The sequence below is a fragment of the Convolutriloba macropyga genome, chromosome 4 (assembly GCF_964194025.1).
Source record: "Convolutriloba macropyga chromosome 4, txConMacr16.3, whole genome shotgun sequence".
Classification (NCBI taxonomy): domain Eukaryota; kingdom Metazoa; phylum Xenacoelomorpha; order Acoela; family Convolutidae; genus Convolutriloba; species Convolutriloba macropyga.
The window spans coordinates 45,038,513-45,053,779 of NC_134471.1; the positions used below are offsets into that span (position 1 = coordinate 45,038,513).

Consider the following 15,267-nt stretch of genomic DNA (forward strand, 5'->3'; position numbering starts at 1 on the left):
CTTTTGCCCCTTGAGTTTTTCGTTTTTGCGTTTATTCACAGTTTTAAGCAGCTCAGCTCATGCGGCGGCCGTTCACTACTGAAAGTCAAATGAAAAGTGCGCCAAAATGGTGTAATTTTTTTTCACTTTAAATTTTTTAGTGACTATAGTGGGATATAATAACCTTTAATGACGTCATTTATAACCCCATACTGATTTTAGTTACCCCCCTCCCACCGACTGAAGCTGGCTGCAATAGTTTAGAGCTCCCACTAGTCGTTCGGAAGCAATTCTTCCGACGTTAGTCGGTTATTTTTAGAAAATTATTTTGGAACTGCTGGTAATAAGTATTCAAGGTAGAAAAAATTGAAATTTTACTTTGTTTCCCCTCCTTATTGAAATTTAAGACAACCCCCACACCTGCATAAGGACCCCCTTACTCTGCACACGCTGCCTAACCCCACCCCCAAGCTACCTACCTAAATATCTCCATCCTACGTCCCCCCCCCCCCAAAAAAAAAACTTACGTAGAATGTGTAGTTATTAATAGCCGCCCTCATCTTCTCAGCCGGCTATTATAGCGCTCCTATTTTTTTTACTTCATCGAACTTTTTTTCGCTTTACCATTTTGCCGCTTTTTCGACATTTTGCGTGAAATCTTTTGACTTCTCTAGGCTAGTTTCTCTCTTCTCTCATTCTGCTAAAAGTGAATTTGAACATCAGTTGCTCAGCAAAGCAATTCAAAATGAACAGAGTCAGTATAAAAAATTGAAGTCAGAAATAGAAACCGGATAAACCCATAAAGTCCAATTTTAGATGCCTGCTATTTGAACGTCGTTCCTATAAGTCTTAGTTACCATCTCTTATGCTTATTGGTATTTTTAGCAGCCCCTGTAGCCTCTCTCTAAGAAACAGAAGTATGTTCAACTACGAAATGCCATCAAAATAAATCGCGGACTTAAAAAAATTCTTTTGTACAAAAATCTTTTTTTTTTCAATATCTTCTATTCGTTCAATCCCAATCATGCTTATTGGAATCAACGGCGGCTATTTTCCGGCAATCTGCCGGGTATGTTTGCTTCTTTTTCTTTGATATTTCTTATTTAGGCCAGGAAGGTTATTTTGATTGTATCTTTGAGTCGGTTCAGGTGTTCTACGGGCTGTTTTTTGCTGAAGGAAATCTGTTCTTGACTTGAATTTTGACTTTTCTTTTGTAACGTTTAGGTCTGTTTTTGAAGGTTTAAATCTGTTGCCGAGCATTGAACTTAACAATTGCTTAGTTTATAACGTATAGTAATTGAAAACTGCTTGTAGTGGTCATGTTGAAAAGGACTTTTGGATGATCCCATATAAATCCCTCAAACTACACACCAACCACATACCTGTCAAACCCCCTGCCTACCTCGCTCACCACCACCTACCTGCCGATGTTGACAGCTGATTGTACATAGCCCGTGTAGCGTAGTGTTTTATGTCACCAACTCTCGTCGAAGACATTTACTGGTTTGAACCCCTCCCCAGTCAACGTTTTGCACCATAAAAGTCTCTCTAGCCCTTCTAAATTGTTTGCCTCGCCAGTCGTTGGAGAACAATTCGTCCGATGTTAGTCGGTTTCTTTTTTGTTTAAATCCTATGAGTGGCATATGACAAACCCTCATTAGATCATTTGAATCACTTACAAAATTATAACCGCGCCCTCTTCACAGACGCAAGCTACACCCCGCCGCCTGTAAGAGGAATTCGATCGACTGTAGTTGACTTCGGACTTGTTCTTGTCTGAGTTGAAGCTATGCACATCGTTGCAAGTATTTGTTTCGCAATATCTTTAGATGTAGCTGTGCAAAGGGTACTGATTGTATATTATGACTGTTTCTTGGATATGAGCGGTTTACTACGCGCCTATTTTGAGCGTTATTTTTACATTAATCTTATTCACGTTTAGAGTCTTAAAAGTATGAAGGTAATTGATTAGTGGAGCAAATCCTAGATGTGCTGAAATTGTAGTTCCTTGGAAATATGTTGCTTGCCCTTTCTGCCTTGATGAGCCATGCAGAAAATTAAAGTTATTCCTTGAAATCCGTATTCATCCTGACCTGCGAATCGGAATTTGGAACCCAATTGGGTGGCTCAAATTTGAACCCGTATTAGGAATGCGGAATCGTTCCTTAACAAATTTTTTGCGCAATTTGCCATTATGCCATATTTGAATCAATTCTGCGATATTTTTAGATGGAGCTAATAATCGAGCTGATAAAATTGGTAACCATCTCATTTCAATAAGACATACTTCTTTTTGTCGGAGTCATTTTTTTCCTAAGCTTCGACCGTGACTTAATTGGACGCTACTTGACATGTCTAATTAAGCAATGAAGAAATTCATACGTGCTTGGTGTTGCAGAGAGCTAAGAACGGGCAACTGTCGAGTTGTGATTCAACAGTTTAAGTGATTAGCAACCAGACTATTTTTAAGCCAAAATGATTCGAAAATGAGGCTGCAAAACCTGCATACGATGTCAATGACATACTTACTTTTAGAAAACCCTAAAACTCATAGTCAAATTCATACATAATTATTTGTCCGTTAGAATTAACGATTGTCCAGTTTCTTCGGTCATTTAGACGAAGAAAGAAACACTGAATTGCCGATAAGAAAGTCTTAGCAATAATCCCAGACGGTATTTTTAATAAAGCGCAAATGTTTAAGATAGAGTATAGCGCAATCACACATTGTTAATTTTAACGAGAGAATGCAGAAAGATTACCATTACGCTAATTAACATCGATGGATTTTTTAAAGTGAGGTATGAGAAATCATGAAAACTCAAGTCACCGTGACTTGGTCTGAGTGTTCTTTGGTTAGTATTTTTGTTTTGTGATATAATTGATCTCGTTACAAGCAGGTTAAACAAGCGCATTACAAAGATAGTTTCCCTGCACAAGCTGTCAACGATATCTCAGCCTACACGCGCATCGAGTCTTGTCAAAACATCTCACAGAACAGTCCCAAATATCAAAATACACCAAAAAATTATCCGTAGAAATTGTTAAATATACCAGACAATTATATATTAGTTCACTGTAATCATCGCTTAAGATTAGCTATCATTTGTGGTCTTATTGGAGATATCTGTAATTGGTATCAGTTATATTAGCTCACCCAACATTAAGAGTACAATCGAGCGACCACAGCACGTTCGACTGCAATATTTGAAATATAACAATTAACGGGAAATTTGAGAAGAATAGTAGATTTCGTTCCGAATTGGGAAGTCGTATCAAATTACTTGAAAAAAAGAATTGAACTGTGAGCAGGCAAATGTAACCATTTTTTAAAGGCACCAAGATTTAAAAATCCTGTGTCGAAATTGACATCAATTACTAGTGGAAGAAATAATGTCGGTGCTTTTCGCCGCCGGGGAAAGTTTTGGTGCTTGGGACTTTCTGGTTTTGTATTATTTTGTCTGTTCAGCACGCTGCAATGATAAATATAGTTTGACATGAATACGAGAAAATATTGGTGTTACAGGAGCAAGAAACAAGGCAGTTGAGCTTGAGGATGTGAAATTCCACCAGTGTGTAAGACTGTCTCGCTTTGACAATGACAGAACCATCTCTTTTGTACCTCCAGATGGAGAATTCGAACTCATGTCTTACAGGCTAAACACACAGGTTGGCAATTGTGCTTTTTTAAAAAAAGAACTATGTTTGGCGAAGTTGTGATCGAATGATTCATATAGTTATTGACAATAGAGTATACAGCCATGACTCGAAAACTGCCATGTAACAAACTTTCAGGCTTTATTTCCATTATGCGCCTGCGCTAGGAAAAATATACAATACTACCACTAATAAAAAATTGTGTAATACAGAGAAGCTTACAACGTTACAAAAAGTTTTTATAAAGTTTTTATAGCTGCGAAGCTGTAAGCTGAGCGTAGCTATATTGCGGTGCTCTTGGTTTTTTACGACTCGAAGAGGAGTATTGGTTTTCTTGAGGTTTTTTTTACCGGAAGTACTATTCGTTCAGACGCTGTTTTGACCTAAAAGCGAAAGTGAGAAAAATTGCCGCGTGAACTAATTTTTTCTGAGCGAGAGAAGTTTTTTGATCATGCGCTGCGTTTAGTGAATGACTTTTTGACTTTGAAAAGTAATTTTTGACTGAATGGCACATATAGATAACCGTTTTTAGCCGTTTTTTCGTCTAAGTGGCCCATTTTTTGCTTGTAATTTGGTTTTTGTAGAAATGATTTTTATTCGATGCTATATTGAAATGTAAACCTTGGAAATTAATAGCACAGTGTTTTGCAGAGCCTGAAAACGCGTTTCAAGTTCAAAATTGGCATAACTTTCTTTATTTTTTAATTAATTTTTGGCTTTTTTCCTATTATTTTCTTCAGTTTTGGATCTTTTAGCCGTCTTTTTGTCAAAAATCAGTCAATATGACAACTTCCCGTTGACAATTCATATACTCGATGCCTCTTTTTACCTCGATGTAATTTTGTTTTATAAAATTGTACATATGCTAATCCGATTTTACTATTACTATAATTACTAGAAATATTCTTTTTGTGCAACATGAGGGGCTTTAATTTCGTTTCAATAAAAACGTCAATAATTTTTTAGCGTTAAATTTTTGAAAATTAGTTTTTGAAAATTTTTTTTATAAATGCAGTCCTAAAAATTTTCTGACCTTTTTTTTGCAAAATATTGCAATGTTTCGTATGTTTGATTTCTGCTTTTTCTTTTTTTGATCTCTTCAGGAGGATAGATTTTTGTCTCCGATGTATCGTTGTATTTTTTATGTCTTGAATGCTGAAAAATGAAATGGTGTTAGTTTTTCTTTTTTTAAATTTGATTTTTAAAATTTCAAAACTTTTAAACTTTGATTTGAACATTCAAAAATCAAGAATTAGTCTTTGTTACGGTGTTCCTTACATTGTATCCATATTGTTCACATTCTAGCTCTGTCCTGGCACCTACATTTATACTGGTTTTATTTTTTTTTTCATTTATTAACAAATTGAATGATTTCGGCTTTTTCTTAGATTTTCATTTCTTTGGGTTGCAATTGATTTCATTCAACATAAGGCAGTACTAAGAGTTTACTAGAAAGCCCGTTCCAGAAAAGCTACTTGTTACTTTTTATTGTATTTTTTCCGACCTTGGTATTGTTCTTAAACATTTTTTTGCCTTTAAATATTACTCGGTTGCTTTTCTATGATTATTATAATTTTTGAATTAGTTTGAAATGATGTTGTCTAGCATATATACAAGAAGAAAAAAGTGTATGTTGTTTTTGTCTTAATTGTGGTGATGAGAAATCTAACTGTAGTAGTTTTCTGATTCTTAACTTTGAGCATTATTTTTTGAAAAATTTAATTTGGTTTCTAAGTTATTATTTTCTACCGTTTGCTTTAGCGATCTTTTTGAGATTAGAATCATGAATTATTTGAGGGCAGTTGATAGACCTGTCAGCTTTTTGAGACTATCAGTGTTTTGACTATCCTAATTATTTTGCACTTATCCTTACCAAACATTTTCAATAATAAATATTTTTGCGGCATTTTGTTTCTCTTGGTGACAGTAGTTTAAATTTCACCAATTTTTAGATCAGACCGGGGGGTAATGAGGGTATGGTTTATTAAAAAAGGTAATGGCTTCAGCTGCAATTAGGGTTTTGTCAAGTTTTTACGCTTCGAGTCGCTTCCGGAATTCTTCCGGCTATGTTTTTTTGTTTCGTCGTCTGACGCTTCATTTTCGTTTTACATTTGTTCTAGAACATTCTGTCTCGTCACTGCTTAAATGGCTTTTTCGCGCTTGATTTCACGCTTTCTGCGTGACCTAAATAGGGGTTATTCAGAAACAATAGGGGTGAATCTGTTCCTAAAACAAAGTTGATTGTAAGAAAACAGATTGTATGGTCCGACAGCCGAGTGGTTAAGGCGACTGGCTGTTAATCCGGAGATCGCCGGTTCGAGACGCGACAGGGAAACTTTTTTGCACCCAAAAACAACCTCCTTTGAAATAAACTTGTAAGTTTTATAGGCGGCGGCGATAACTATTATCAACTCACTTCTGTATCTTTTTCCATCTGTATTTTACGGCACGCAAGTCTATTTCGCAGCTATTCCGGCAATCTGCCGGCTATGTTTGAACTTTCAAAATACGGCCATTATCCCTAACCCTGATAGAAGTTACTTAATGGTCAATGAGAATCATGTTGATGAATCATGTTGATACAGGAAAACGTAGGTGGCTTTCATAAGTTAGAAGTTGACAAGATAGTATTCATCTTTTTGTGATGCATCAAAATGCTACCCCCATGGTGCTTGTTCTATTGTCACGAAATCATTTCGAGCTCAGTGGAAGTTTTTGATGAGAGACGTTTTTTGAAGCACTAAATCAAGAACTGACAACATGGACAATCTGCAGCGTAATTGGGATCTTTTCAACAATTGCCCCCCCCCTTGGTACCTAGAAGAGAATCGCCACCCCTTTTGTGCTATACTTTACCACAATATTAGTTGGCCTACAGTTTAGATAGCCGAATATCAGTTTAAGCGCAATTGTGGACCGCTGTTCACGGCCATGCCTCTCACGCGCTGTGGGATGTAATCCGGAAATCGCGGGTCGGTTATCGCCCGCGCCCACCGACCCGCCAGTCGGAAATTCTTTTCGCTTTGTATTCCAATTCGGCTGATTGTCCTAGCATGGCGCATTTTATTCTATCCAATATAACACAGTATGAGCATACACGGAAAGTTTAGTCGTCTCTGATTGGTTAATAAATCGCTCGCTTAAATTCTATTCAAGAATAGGCCCCCCTTTTGCAAAGGGGGGGGCAATTGTTGAAAAGATCCCGTAATTGTTCAGCATAGTAACACAGCGTGGTTTACGAAGTACATTTGAACCACCTTTGAAATGAGCAGAAGAGTTCACTATCAGAAGCCAATTCCAGCCTGATATTTGAAGCCCTTCTCAGTTCAATGTCCAAGTGCATAAAGAACATGTTTGCACAAGTAAACATAACTTTGTTGTTTGTTCCAAAAATCAAGCACAGCTACTGGAACGTGTCTAAGCAAGAATTAATAATTAATAATAATAATTGTGGTTTCTGCGTAATCGCAGCGGAACAGCATTAGGCCTACAGTAGCCTGTTTTCAGCTGCCCTTTTTCTTATTATTCCCACATTTCAGACTGTTCTTTTTATGAGCAGCATTGCTCTTTTTTGGTGACTTTTTTCACTTTTTTTGCGTCTGAAACTTTCACGTGGTACCATCATTGCAGCCAACATTGGTCAGGCTATGGTCAATCTGAAGCTATGGTTAAGTAAGAGCTCATCCTCACACAGACAGCTTCACGGAGGCAGGGGATTGAACTCTCCATCATTGGCGTGTGAACCACACACCTTACCTCTCGGCTATCAAGCCACTAAATTCCAGGACTCAATGTCACTGCGTTATGGTTTACCACCCGTGAATTTTCCCTCAAAATATGACGGAAGTGCCGATGAATTTGATGATCCGCACTCGCTCATGTATAGGATGGAAGACTCAACTTTTTAGTCTCGCTTTGCACTTTGCCCAAAAGAGCCGCTTATTTGCACTCGAAATCAACGATGGGAATTAATTTCCGTGGGGATTTCGTTCCTAGAGCCGTCCGTTAAAATTCGATTGGGTAATCCCTCTTTATGTTGTGTTTTTTCCAATTTTAATTAATTGGGAAAATTAAATAAGTGGTGGGTTGAATAAAAGCTTTGAACCCGAATTTTACTCTCAAGATTATTGGCCTAAACTCACAATAATATTAGCGAAAGCAGCCTTTTTATGATCTCCGATTATTCTTCAAGCATAAGTGAACTTTTCAATGCCATAATAGCCTATTGTGTTGTTTTTTTACTAAGTGTAAGAGGGTTGTGGCATATTAGGTGTCGTGTGTTAGGTTAAAACAGTAATGCGTTTAGGTGAAACCTCTGATTTGGATCGAGTCTGTGATTGAGCGACACAGCCACAGTCGAGTGGAGTACATGATCAAAGCCAAGTCACAGTTTAAGAGACGATCCACTGCCAATCATGTTGAGATTGTGGTTCCAGTGCCGAGTGACGCAGACTCCCCCAAGTTCAAGACTTCAGTGGGAAGTGTCAAGTACATCCCGGAGGACAGCACTGTCGTGTGGTACATTAAGAGCTTCCCAGGTGGAAAAGAGTTTCTCATGAGGGCACACTTTAATCTCCCAAGCGTGGAGGCGGAAGAAGACGAAGGTAACTTAATTTAACGATAGTTAATGTTTGCCAATAGAAACGTGTCTTGTGAACAATTTTGCTCTCAGAAAGCGCGGCTGAATAAACGCGCGGTTGGTTTTGCGCAAAAATAGTTCACATAGTTTAATCTTTCTTTACATAGTTCGAGCACAAGTTTGATCTTTTCTACAAGAAACTGAAGCTTCATGAAGGAGAAACGTTGCAAATTTCGGTCATCTTCAAACCTGGTCAATGATATCAATCAATTAACAAAAACGACAATCGTTTGCTACCTGATCGGAGTCTGGGAAATTCAACCGGTTTCCAACAGCACAAGCATGCAATTTAGTAGTCAGTTGCAGTTGTGGCTAACAATCAATTTTTTATGTCTGAAGTATTTTTGTCTGTTACGGCGCAACTTCTGTTGGTTGCACCGTAATGATTTTTAACCGGGATTTATTGTTTCACGTGGCATAGTTTTAGTATTGAAGGATAATCCGTTTTCAGGGCGGCCACCGATCCACGTGAAATTCGAGATCCCATACTTCACTACATCGGGTATCCAGGTGAGGTACCTGAAAATTATCGAGAAGAGTGGATACCAGGCACTACCATGGGTCAGATACATCACGCAGAACGGAGGTACGAGCTTTACAGTTTAAGAAGTGTAATTAAATGATATTGGAGATATCCTATCAATTTTTGAGACGCCATGTGCGTAAGTACAAAGCCGTACTAAACAACGCTGACAAAAAGTTTTTCCAGTTCTGAGTTTTTTAACCACTTCATATTTGACTCGTAAACTGTTAATAACCGCCGTCAGCCTCTCAACGGCTCTTGTTTAGACGCTCTCCTTCTTTTTCGACTCGAAGAAGAGTAATGGAAAAGTGTCTTTTTTCAAGCAATTTTATTGAAGTTAATTTTGAAGCAGGAAATGGAGCGCTCTAAAAGTTAATTGGAGTGGTTTGGTTGTTGTACAAAATTGAAGAGTGGGGCGTAAAGTGAGTGTTTTTCTCCATATTGCTGTTTTCGAAAGTTCCGGTGTTGAAAAATTCCTGATCGAGCAAACATTTTTTCACGTGTGGCTGAATAAAGCATGTTTAAAGAAAAAAGTTGTCTTTTATTATTGCGGCTATTATTGGGGACATCGTGGTTTTTGAACAATTCAAAGAAATGGAATTATATTGGGCGCTGTCTCTTTTTTAAGATCTTTTCACACATTTTCATGAATTTTGAAGTCAGATTGAAGCGATGATTTTGGTCACGCCGAAACAGGAAGTGGAGCAAAAAGCGAGTAGTTTTGCGGCGTAATTTTTTCCTTTCTAGTTGTTAAGTAGAGCGAGAAAACGGTGTATGAACAACAATTCGCTTTCTCGCGTGTGGTTTGTTCAAATGCGGCATTTTTGATTTTTAAAATATAAAATAGAATTTTTGTCAAATGGTTTTTCCCAATCCAGTCATTGTCCATTCTTGTTTTGTTTAGTCAATGTGATTTCTATGAATTGTCGGACAGGACTTGTCCTGCTATGTTTTTTAATTCGCCGTCTCCATTTATGATTCTTGCGACCATCTACTTCTTCATATTTGAGTGACTTCTACTGCCTTGCAGTTAAAGTTTGTGCGTGACGTCATTTGTTCTGCTTTTAGTTCAATTGCGTGACTTACCTCACTCAAATAAATGACTTCTGAACTCACTTAATTAACTTAATGAATTTTATGAACATTTACTAGTTAAAGCTCAATAGTGTGCATCTAAGTAGTGCCAAACGTATATGCCCGATTTCTTGTACTAGAGTCTTGAGTTTTTGATTTGGAATATTAATTTCGAAAAAGATATATTAGGGCTTTTTCTTTATAGAGCGTATGTGTCTCATAGAAGTGACAGTCCGAATCTAACCCAAAAAGTCTAGTGGTCTATTAAAGGACTGGTCAATCTGTCTATCTTATTACTTTAGTTGTTTCAATTCCATGAAAGGCCACAAGCGTCTATCGCGGCTATTTTGCGACAATCTGCGGCTATGTTTGAAATGTTTGGTTATAATATTGCATTAATTTAGTCTTATTTTGATAGTAGTTTGAAGTTGTTTCTAATGTTTTTCTTTTGCATATTTGGAGGATTTGCACTTCATTTGCTGATTTTCCGGTCAATTTTAGCCATTTTTGCCTTGTTTTGTTTTATTGCTTTTAGTGCAATTTTAAAAGATGCTTATTGCTTGAGGAGTTTTCAGATGTCAAATGATTACAGTTTGGTTGGTATCAGACGTTTTTCTGCAAAAAATTTTTTTGTAGTTTTTCGTTTTTATTCTATAATGTGAGAAAAATGTGTCAACCTATTACACTTCGCCTATTGTTTTGCGGGTAATTTATTACTCTTATTTGACTAAAGGAGCTTTTCTTTGACTTTGTGACCTTGTAGTATAAAAAATATAGCATTAGTTTTTTTAGTTTGATTCAAAATCTTTTGAAAGAGCTTATTTTAATTCTGCTTGAATTGATTTAAATAGTTTTTGCTGTTTTTATGAGTTTAAGCAGGTACTAGTTTTCTTGACAGAGTAGCTTTTTCTGGCAGAGATGGCTTTTCGAGCTCTTTCCGGAGTTCTTTTCGCGCTATTTCCCGAGTTCTTTTGTAATCTTAGACAATTTTCTCTGCCTTTTCGGAACCTTATCGACCTTCTACATAATTGTCCTAAATTGCGGCTTCAGCTTTTGGCCGTTGTTTTCGTTGACTTCGATACTTTTTAGAGGTTTTTGGCGAATTTTTGAGTCCTGTCTTCTTTTGTTGTGTTTTGTCCCTTTTTCACCTGACAACTGATAATGGTTTTTAATAGCCGCCTCATCTTCTCAGCCGGCTATTATAGCGCTCCTATTTTTTTTTTTTTTACTTCGTCGAATAAAAAAATTTTTCGCTTTACCTCATTTTGCCGCTTTTTCAACATTTTGCGTGATATCTTTTTGACTTCTCTAGACTAGTTTCTCTCTTCTCTCATTCTGCTAAAAGTGATTTTGAACATCAGTTGCTCAGCAAAGCAATTCAAAATTAACAGAGTCAGTATAAAAATTGAAGTCAGAAGTAGAAACGGGATAAACCCATAAAGCCCAATTTTAGATGCCCGCTATTTGAACGTCGTTCCTATAAGTCTTAGTTACCATCTCTAATGCTTATTGGTATTGATAGTAGCTCCTGTAGCCTCTCTCTAAGAAACAGAAGTACGTTATCTTCAACTACGAAATGCCATCAAAATAAATCGCACTTAAAAAAATGTTTTTGTACAAAATTCTTTTTTTTTTCAATATCTTCTATTCTTTCAATCCCAATCATGCTTATTGGAATCAACGGCGGCTATTTTCCGGCAATCTGCCGGGTATGTTTATGACTTTTAAACCAAAAGTTCTATTGGAGCGCGTGAAAAATTTTGCAGTGGTTTGGTTGCTGAATAAAATTGAAAAATAGGGGCGAAAATTGAGTTGTTTTTTGTTCATACCAATTTTTTCGAGAGCTAGAAATTAAAGTGTTAGGAAAGTTTTTTGATCGAGCGAAATTTTTCGTTAATTTGCGGCTAGATCAAGCATATATTAAAAGTTGTCTTGTTAACATTTTTAGGTATTAGTTTTAGTTTTGCTTTGATATTAGCTTGAAGATTTCTTGTGATTAATCTGAATTTTTACCAAGATACCAAGTGACAACAGATTTGTTGGAATCAAACTGTTTTTTTTTTGCTGCGAAAAATGAGAAATTCTTAACTGTTTTTCTTGATTTTTTACAGTTTCTTTTGTAATCTTAGACAAATTGCTCAGCCTATTATGACTTGCCTAGTCTTTTGCGAGCATTTCAGTACTCTTATTGCCTAAAAGAGATTTTCTTTGGCTTTTGTGACCTTGTAATATAAAAAATTAGCATTAAGTTTTAGTTTTGGTTCAAATTCTTTTAAAAGAGCTTATTTCTGCTCGAATTGATTTGAAGATTTTTGCAGTTATTATGAGGAGTTTAAGAAGTTACTAGCTTTTGTGAAGGGATAGATTTTTCTGCCAGAGATGGCTTTTCAAGTCGTTTCCGGAGTTCTTACGGCTGCCAGCGTGGGACAGTTTGACTTTGCAAATTATTACAATTTTTTGAAAACACGATAATGCAGTAGTTCTGGAAGCAGGCAGATTTTAAGACTAGTGTGCAGTTGCTGTTTAATTTTCTGATTTAGCAGGAGCTTGTATAGTTTCAACTATGGAACTTAGGACAGCGCAAGTTAAGGATTGCTTCGATGAGAAGTTTAATAACTTCTGTACATTGTTTAGCATTTGATTAGGTTGAGCATCATCTGTGAGCGCATATTAGACATTTTCTTTGATAAGTTCTATCATCGTTTTAACCCGAATTGAGAACGGGAGAAGTTTTAGCTGTTTTTGTAATCATGATTTGTTGATCCTGTTCCACTAACTAATTTTTTACTGATGCCGAAGCTATTGCTCTCTACTACTGATGTAATTTTTCCTCGAGCGCTGTGCTCATTTGTGCATTTTTTGCTCAGCATGAAAAAACCTTTTTGCGGTCCGATTCGAATCATTATCTGCGGAATCTTGATTGAGCGCGATTTTCTCTTTTTTTTGCCAAGTTTCCTATTTAGTTCCATGAAAAGCCGCTATTGGTTGTGGTCAGCAAACATTGGTCAAAGCTTAACAGTTTAACGAGTTGGGTACCTTTCACCGATCTTTTTGGATAAGGCTGTACTTTAAACTTATAGTTTGTGATTCTAAAATAAATGTAAATTTTAGCGATCTACAAGATATATTTCTTATTGAACGAGTGTACGGTCTAAGAGTGATGAAAAATTGTAGAGCCATGCAGTTCGTCGTCTCAAATGCTAAATCTCAATAATAATTTATCTGCCTCTGACGTTCTTTTCGACAACAAACTTTTTTGAAGTGAAGCAAATTGTTAATTCGCTCTCGAGTTCAGATTGTTCGAAATTTACGTATTACTAAATTTAGACATGAGATAACTATGACGTACTGATTTGCTTGCTCTCTCAACTCTCGTTCAGCTTAGTTAGCGAAGGAATTGAGAGAAAATTGAAAGGGAATTGTGAATTGTGAGGCTGTAGCGCTACTAGATAATACCCCCCCCCCCCCCCCGTGGAGAAATGCATTTGTTGTGGCGGTGCTAGCTTACTACTACATACAAGCTCTGTTCTTCTACGTGGTGTTTTAAAGCATACACGAAATTGTAGCAAGCAAGGAATTTTATATATATCGTACTATGCTTTCAGTTTTTCCTTATAATGTAGATTTTGCTCAAATTTCTGAAGTTTTTTCAGTAATTAAGACTCAGAGAGAGCAAAAATGAAATCAAAAGCTGAAAAACGAAAAATTCTGAAGTTTTTAAGAGTATACCATATTATAAATCTCGATAAAAATGTGGATTTAATAAGGAATATGTTGTAAATAGTTGGAGCTGTTCAGTTTGGCTCAGGGAAATGCTCTTGAATAGGGATCTGAAAAGCACTGAATCATACTTACCTGGCGTCGGCCGTCCCCCGATCAAGTAGAGGGGTGGCCCAGGGCGAGGCCTCCGCATTGCACTGCGCGGAGGTTGACCCCTGCGATTTCTCCAAAGCGAGAAACTCGGACGCACAATTTCTTCGTGTTGGGACTGCGTTCGCGCTTTCCCTTACAAGTTCCAATCATTCTGCATCTTTAAGTGGGCTGCCTAACCTGATGGTTGTACTTGGTCTCACTTGTCCTCAAGTATTTTTGTGCTAATTATTCAGCAATTTGATGGTGTTTGAACACGCCGTTTTTGCCATCTTGATTGGTTAAATTTTTCTCTAATATCTCTCATCTTGCGAGAGTTAATTTTAGATTCAGACTCTAAATCAGGCGCAGTCTCCTCGACGTTTGATTGAAGTTAATTTGGGGGGTTTTTTGCAACCAAAAACATTTGTTTTGCATATTTTTAGTTTAAAGGAAATAATATTGGTAGTATTTTCTTCTCACAGGATACTCCCTGGTTGCAACACCAGAAGCTAATCATGTTCTGTCAATTTTGCTAACATGTATTAGCAAATTCGAATCCACTTTTCGTAATCTACTTTTTAGATGCTCATTTTTGTTTGAATGTTTTAGATTATCAAGTTAGAACCAATTGACTAGACCAGAAGGCGGAGGAGGAGAGGAAGAAATTGAGACTAGCTGCTATGGGAATATCTCCTCCGCCTCTTAACAACAACAACAACACAAATATACATGCAACCGAAGGCTACAGCAGTGATACATTGGTGACCGGTTTAGAGGGACAGTCAATTGATAACAGTGAATATGATCACAAATCAGCCCAAGTAACAGTCAGGTCGGCAATCGCAGACCCCCTTTGTCAGATTGATACTTCGCCCATTTACCCCGTAGTTTAACTGTAGACAATATACCCCTCATCCAATGACAACTGAAAACTGTTTTGCTGTTGACTGCGGACAAGTAATCCCCCAACCCCCCCCCCCCCCCCCCCCCCCTACCTAACCTCCAGTCAGCATCAGAACTGATTCAGAACATTTTTTTAGAGTATCATCCACTTTCAGTACTGCCAAGTTAGATCTACCAATTTTTAAGTTCGAAATGCATAAATTTAACAGACTATTTTAGGCTTCTCCATCATTAAGATAAAACAAAAACATTAATGATTTTCGGGTCTCTGAAATGTGGAATTGAAATTCAAACGAATTTCAGTTTTTGGAAACTTCAGTTAGTTTTAATTAGATTTGGGGCTTTAACCGTGTCAACACTGTACAAAATAATACGAAAAAAATAAGGGTTTGGTCGAAACTTGGTTCGCTAAGTGTATTATTTAGATGTTGCCAGTTACTATTCGTTTTCCTATTATTTAAATGATATCACAAACCTGAAATTATATTTTGTGCTTTTGTTCTAAGAGGAGTATGAAAATCACTTTTTTAAAATAATATTAACTAGCAAAAGTTGTAGAAAGAACATGATGGTCATAATTGTTGAGTAATACTTCTCTTAGAGCTTTGTGGTTTAAATGTTTTAACTGTATATTGCGCCT

The 15,267-nt window shown here is 36.9% G+C and overlaps 1 protein-coding gene and 1 non-coding gene across 2 annotated transcripts in view; both read left to right on the forward strand.

Annotated features, from left to right (window-relative positions):
* LOC142337702 (AP-1 complex subunit mu-1-like) overlaps nucleotides 1-14,721 on the forward strand; it is a 250,656-nt gene extending 235,935 nt beyond the window's left edge. The window contains exons 8-11 of the mRNA XM_075387151.1: nucleotides 3,506-3,648; nucleotides 7,943-8,240; nucleotides 8,727-8,861; nucleotides 14,334-14,721. Of these exons, the coding sequence (XP_075243266.1) occupies nucleotides 3,506-3,648; nucleotides 7,943-8,240; nucleotides 8,727-8,861; nucleotides 14,334-14,356 (599 nt within the window). The 3' untranslated portion in view covers nucleotides 14,357-14,721. The remainder of the gene's footprint in view (nucleotides 1-3,505; nucleotides 3,649-7,942; nucleotides 8,241-8,726; nucleotides 8,862-14,333) is intronic.
* Nucleotides 13,720-13,880, forward strand: LOC142338724 (U1 spliceosomal RNA). The gene has a single exon (XR_012759007.1). It is a non-coding gene; the product is annotated as a U1 spliceosomal RNA (small nuclear RNA).
* Nucleotides 14,722-15,267: the final 546 nt, after the last annotated feature.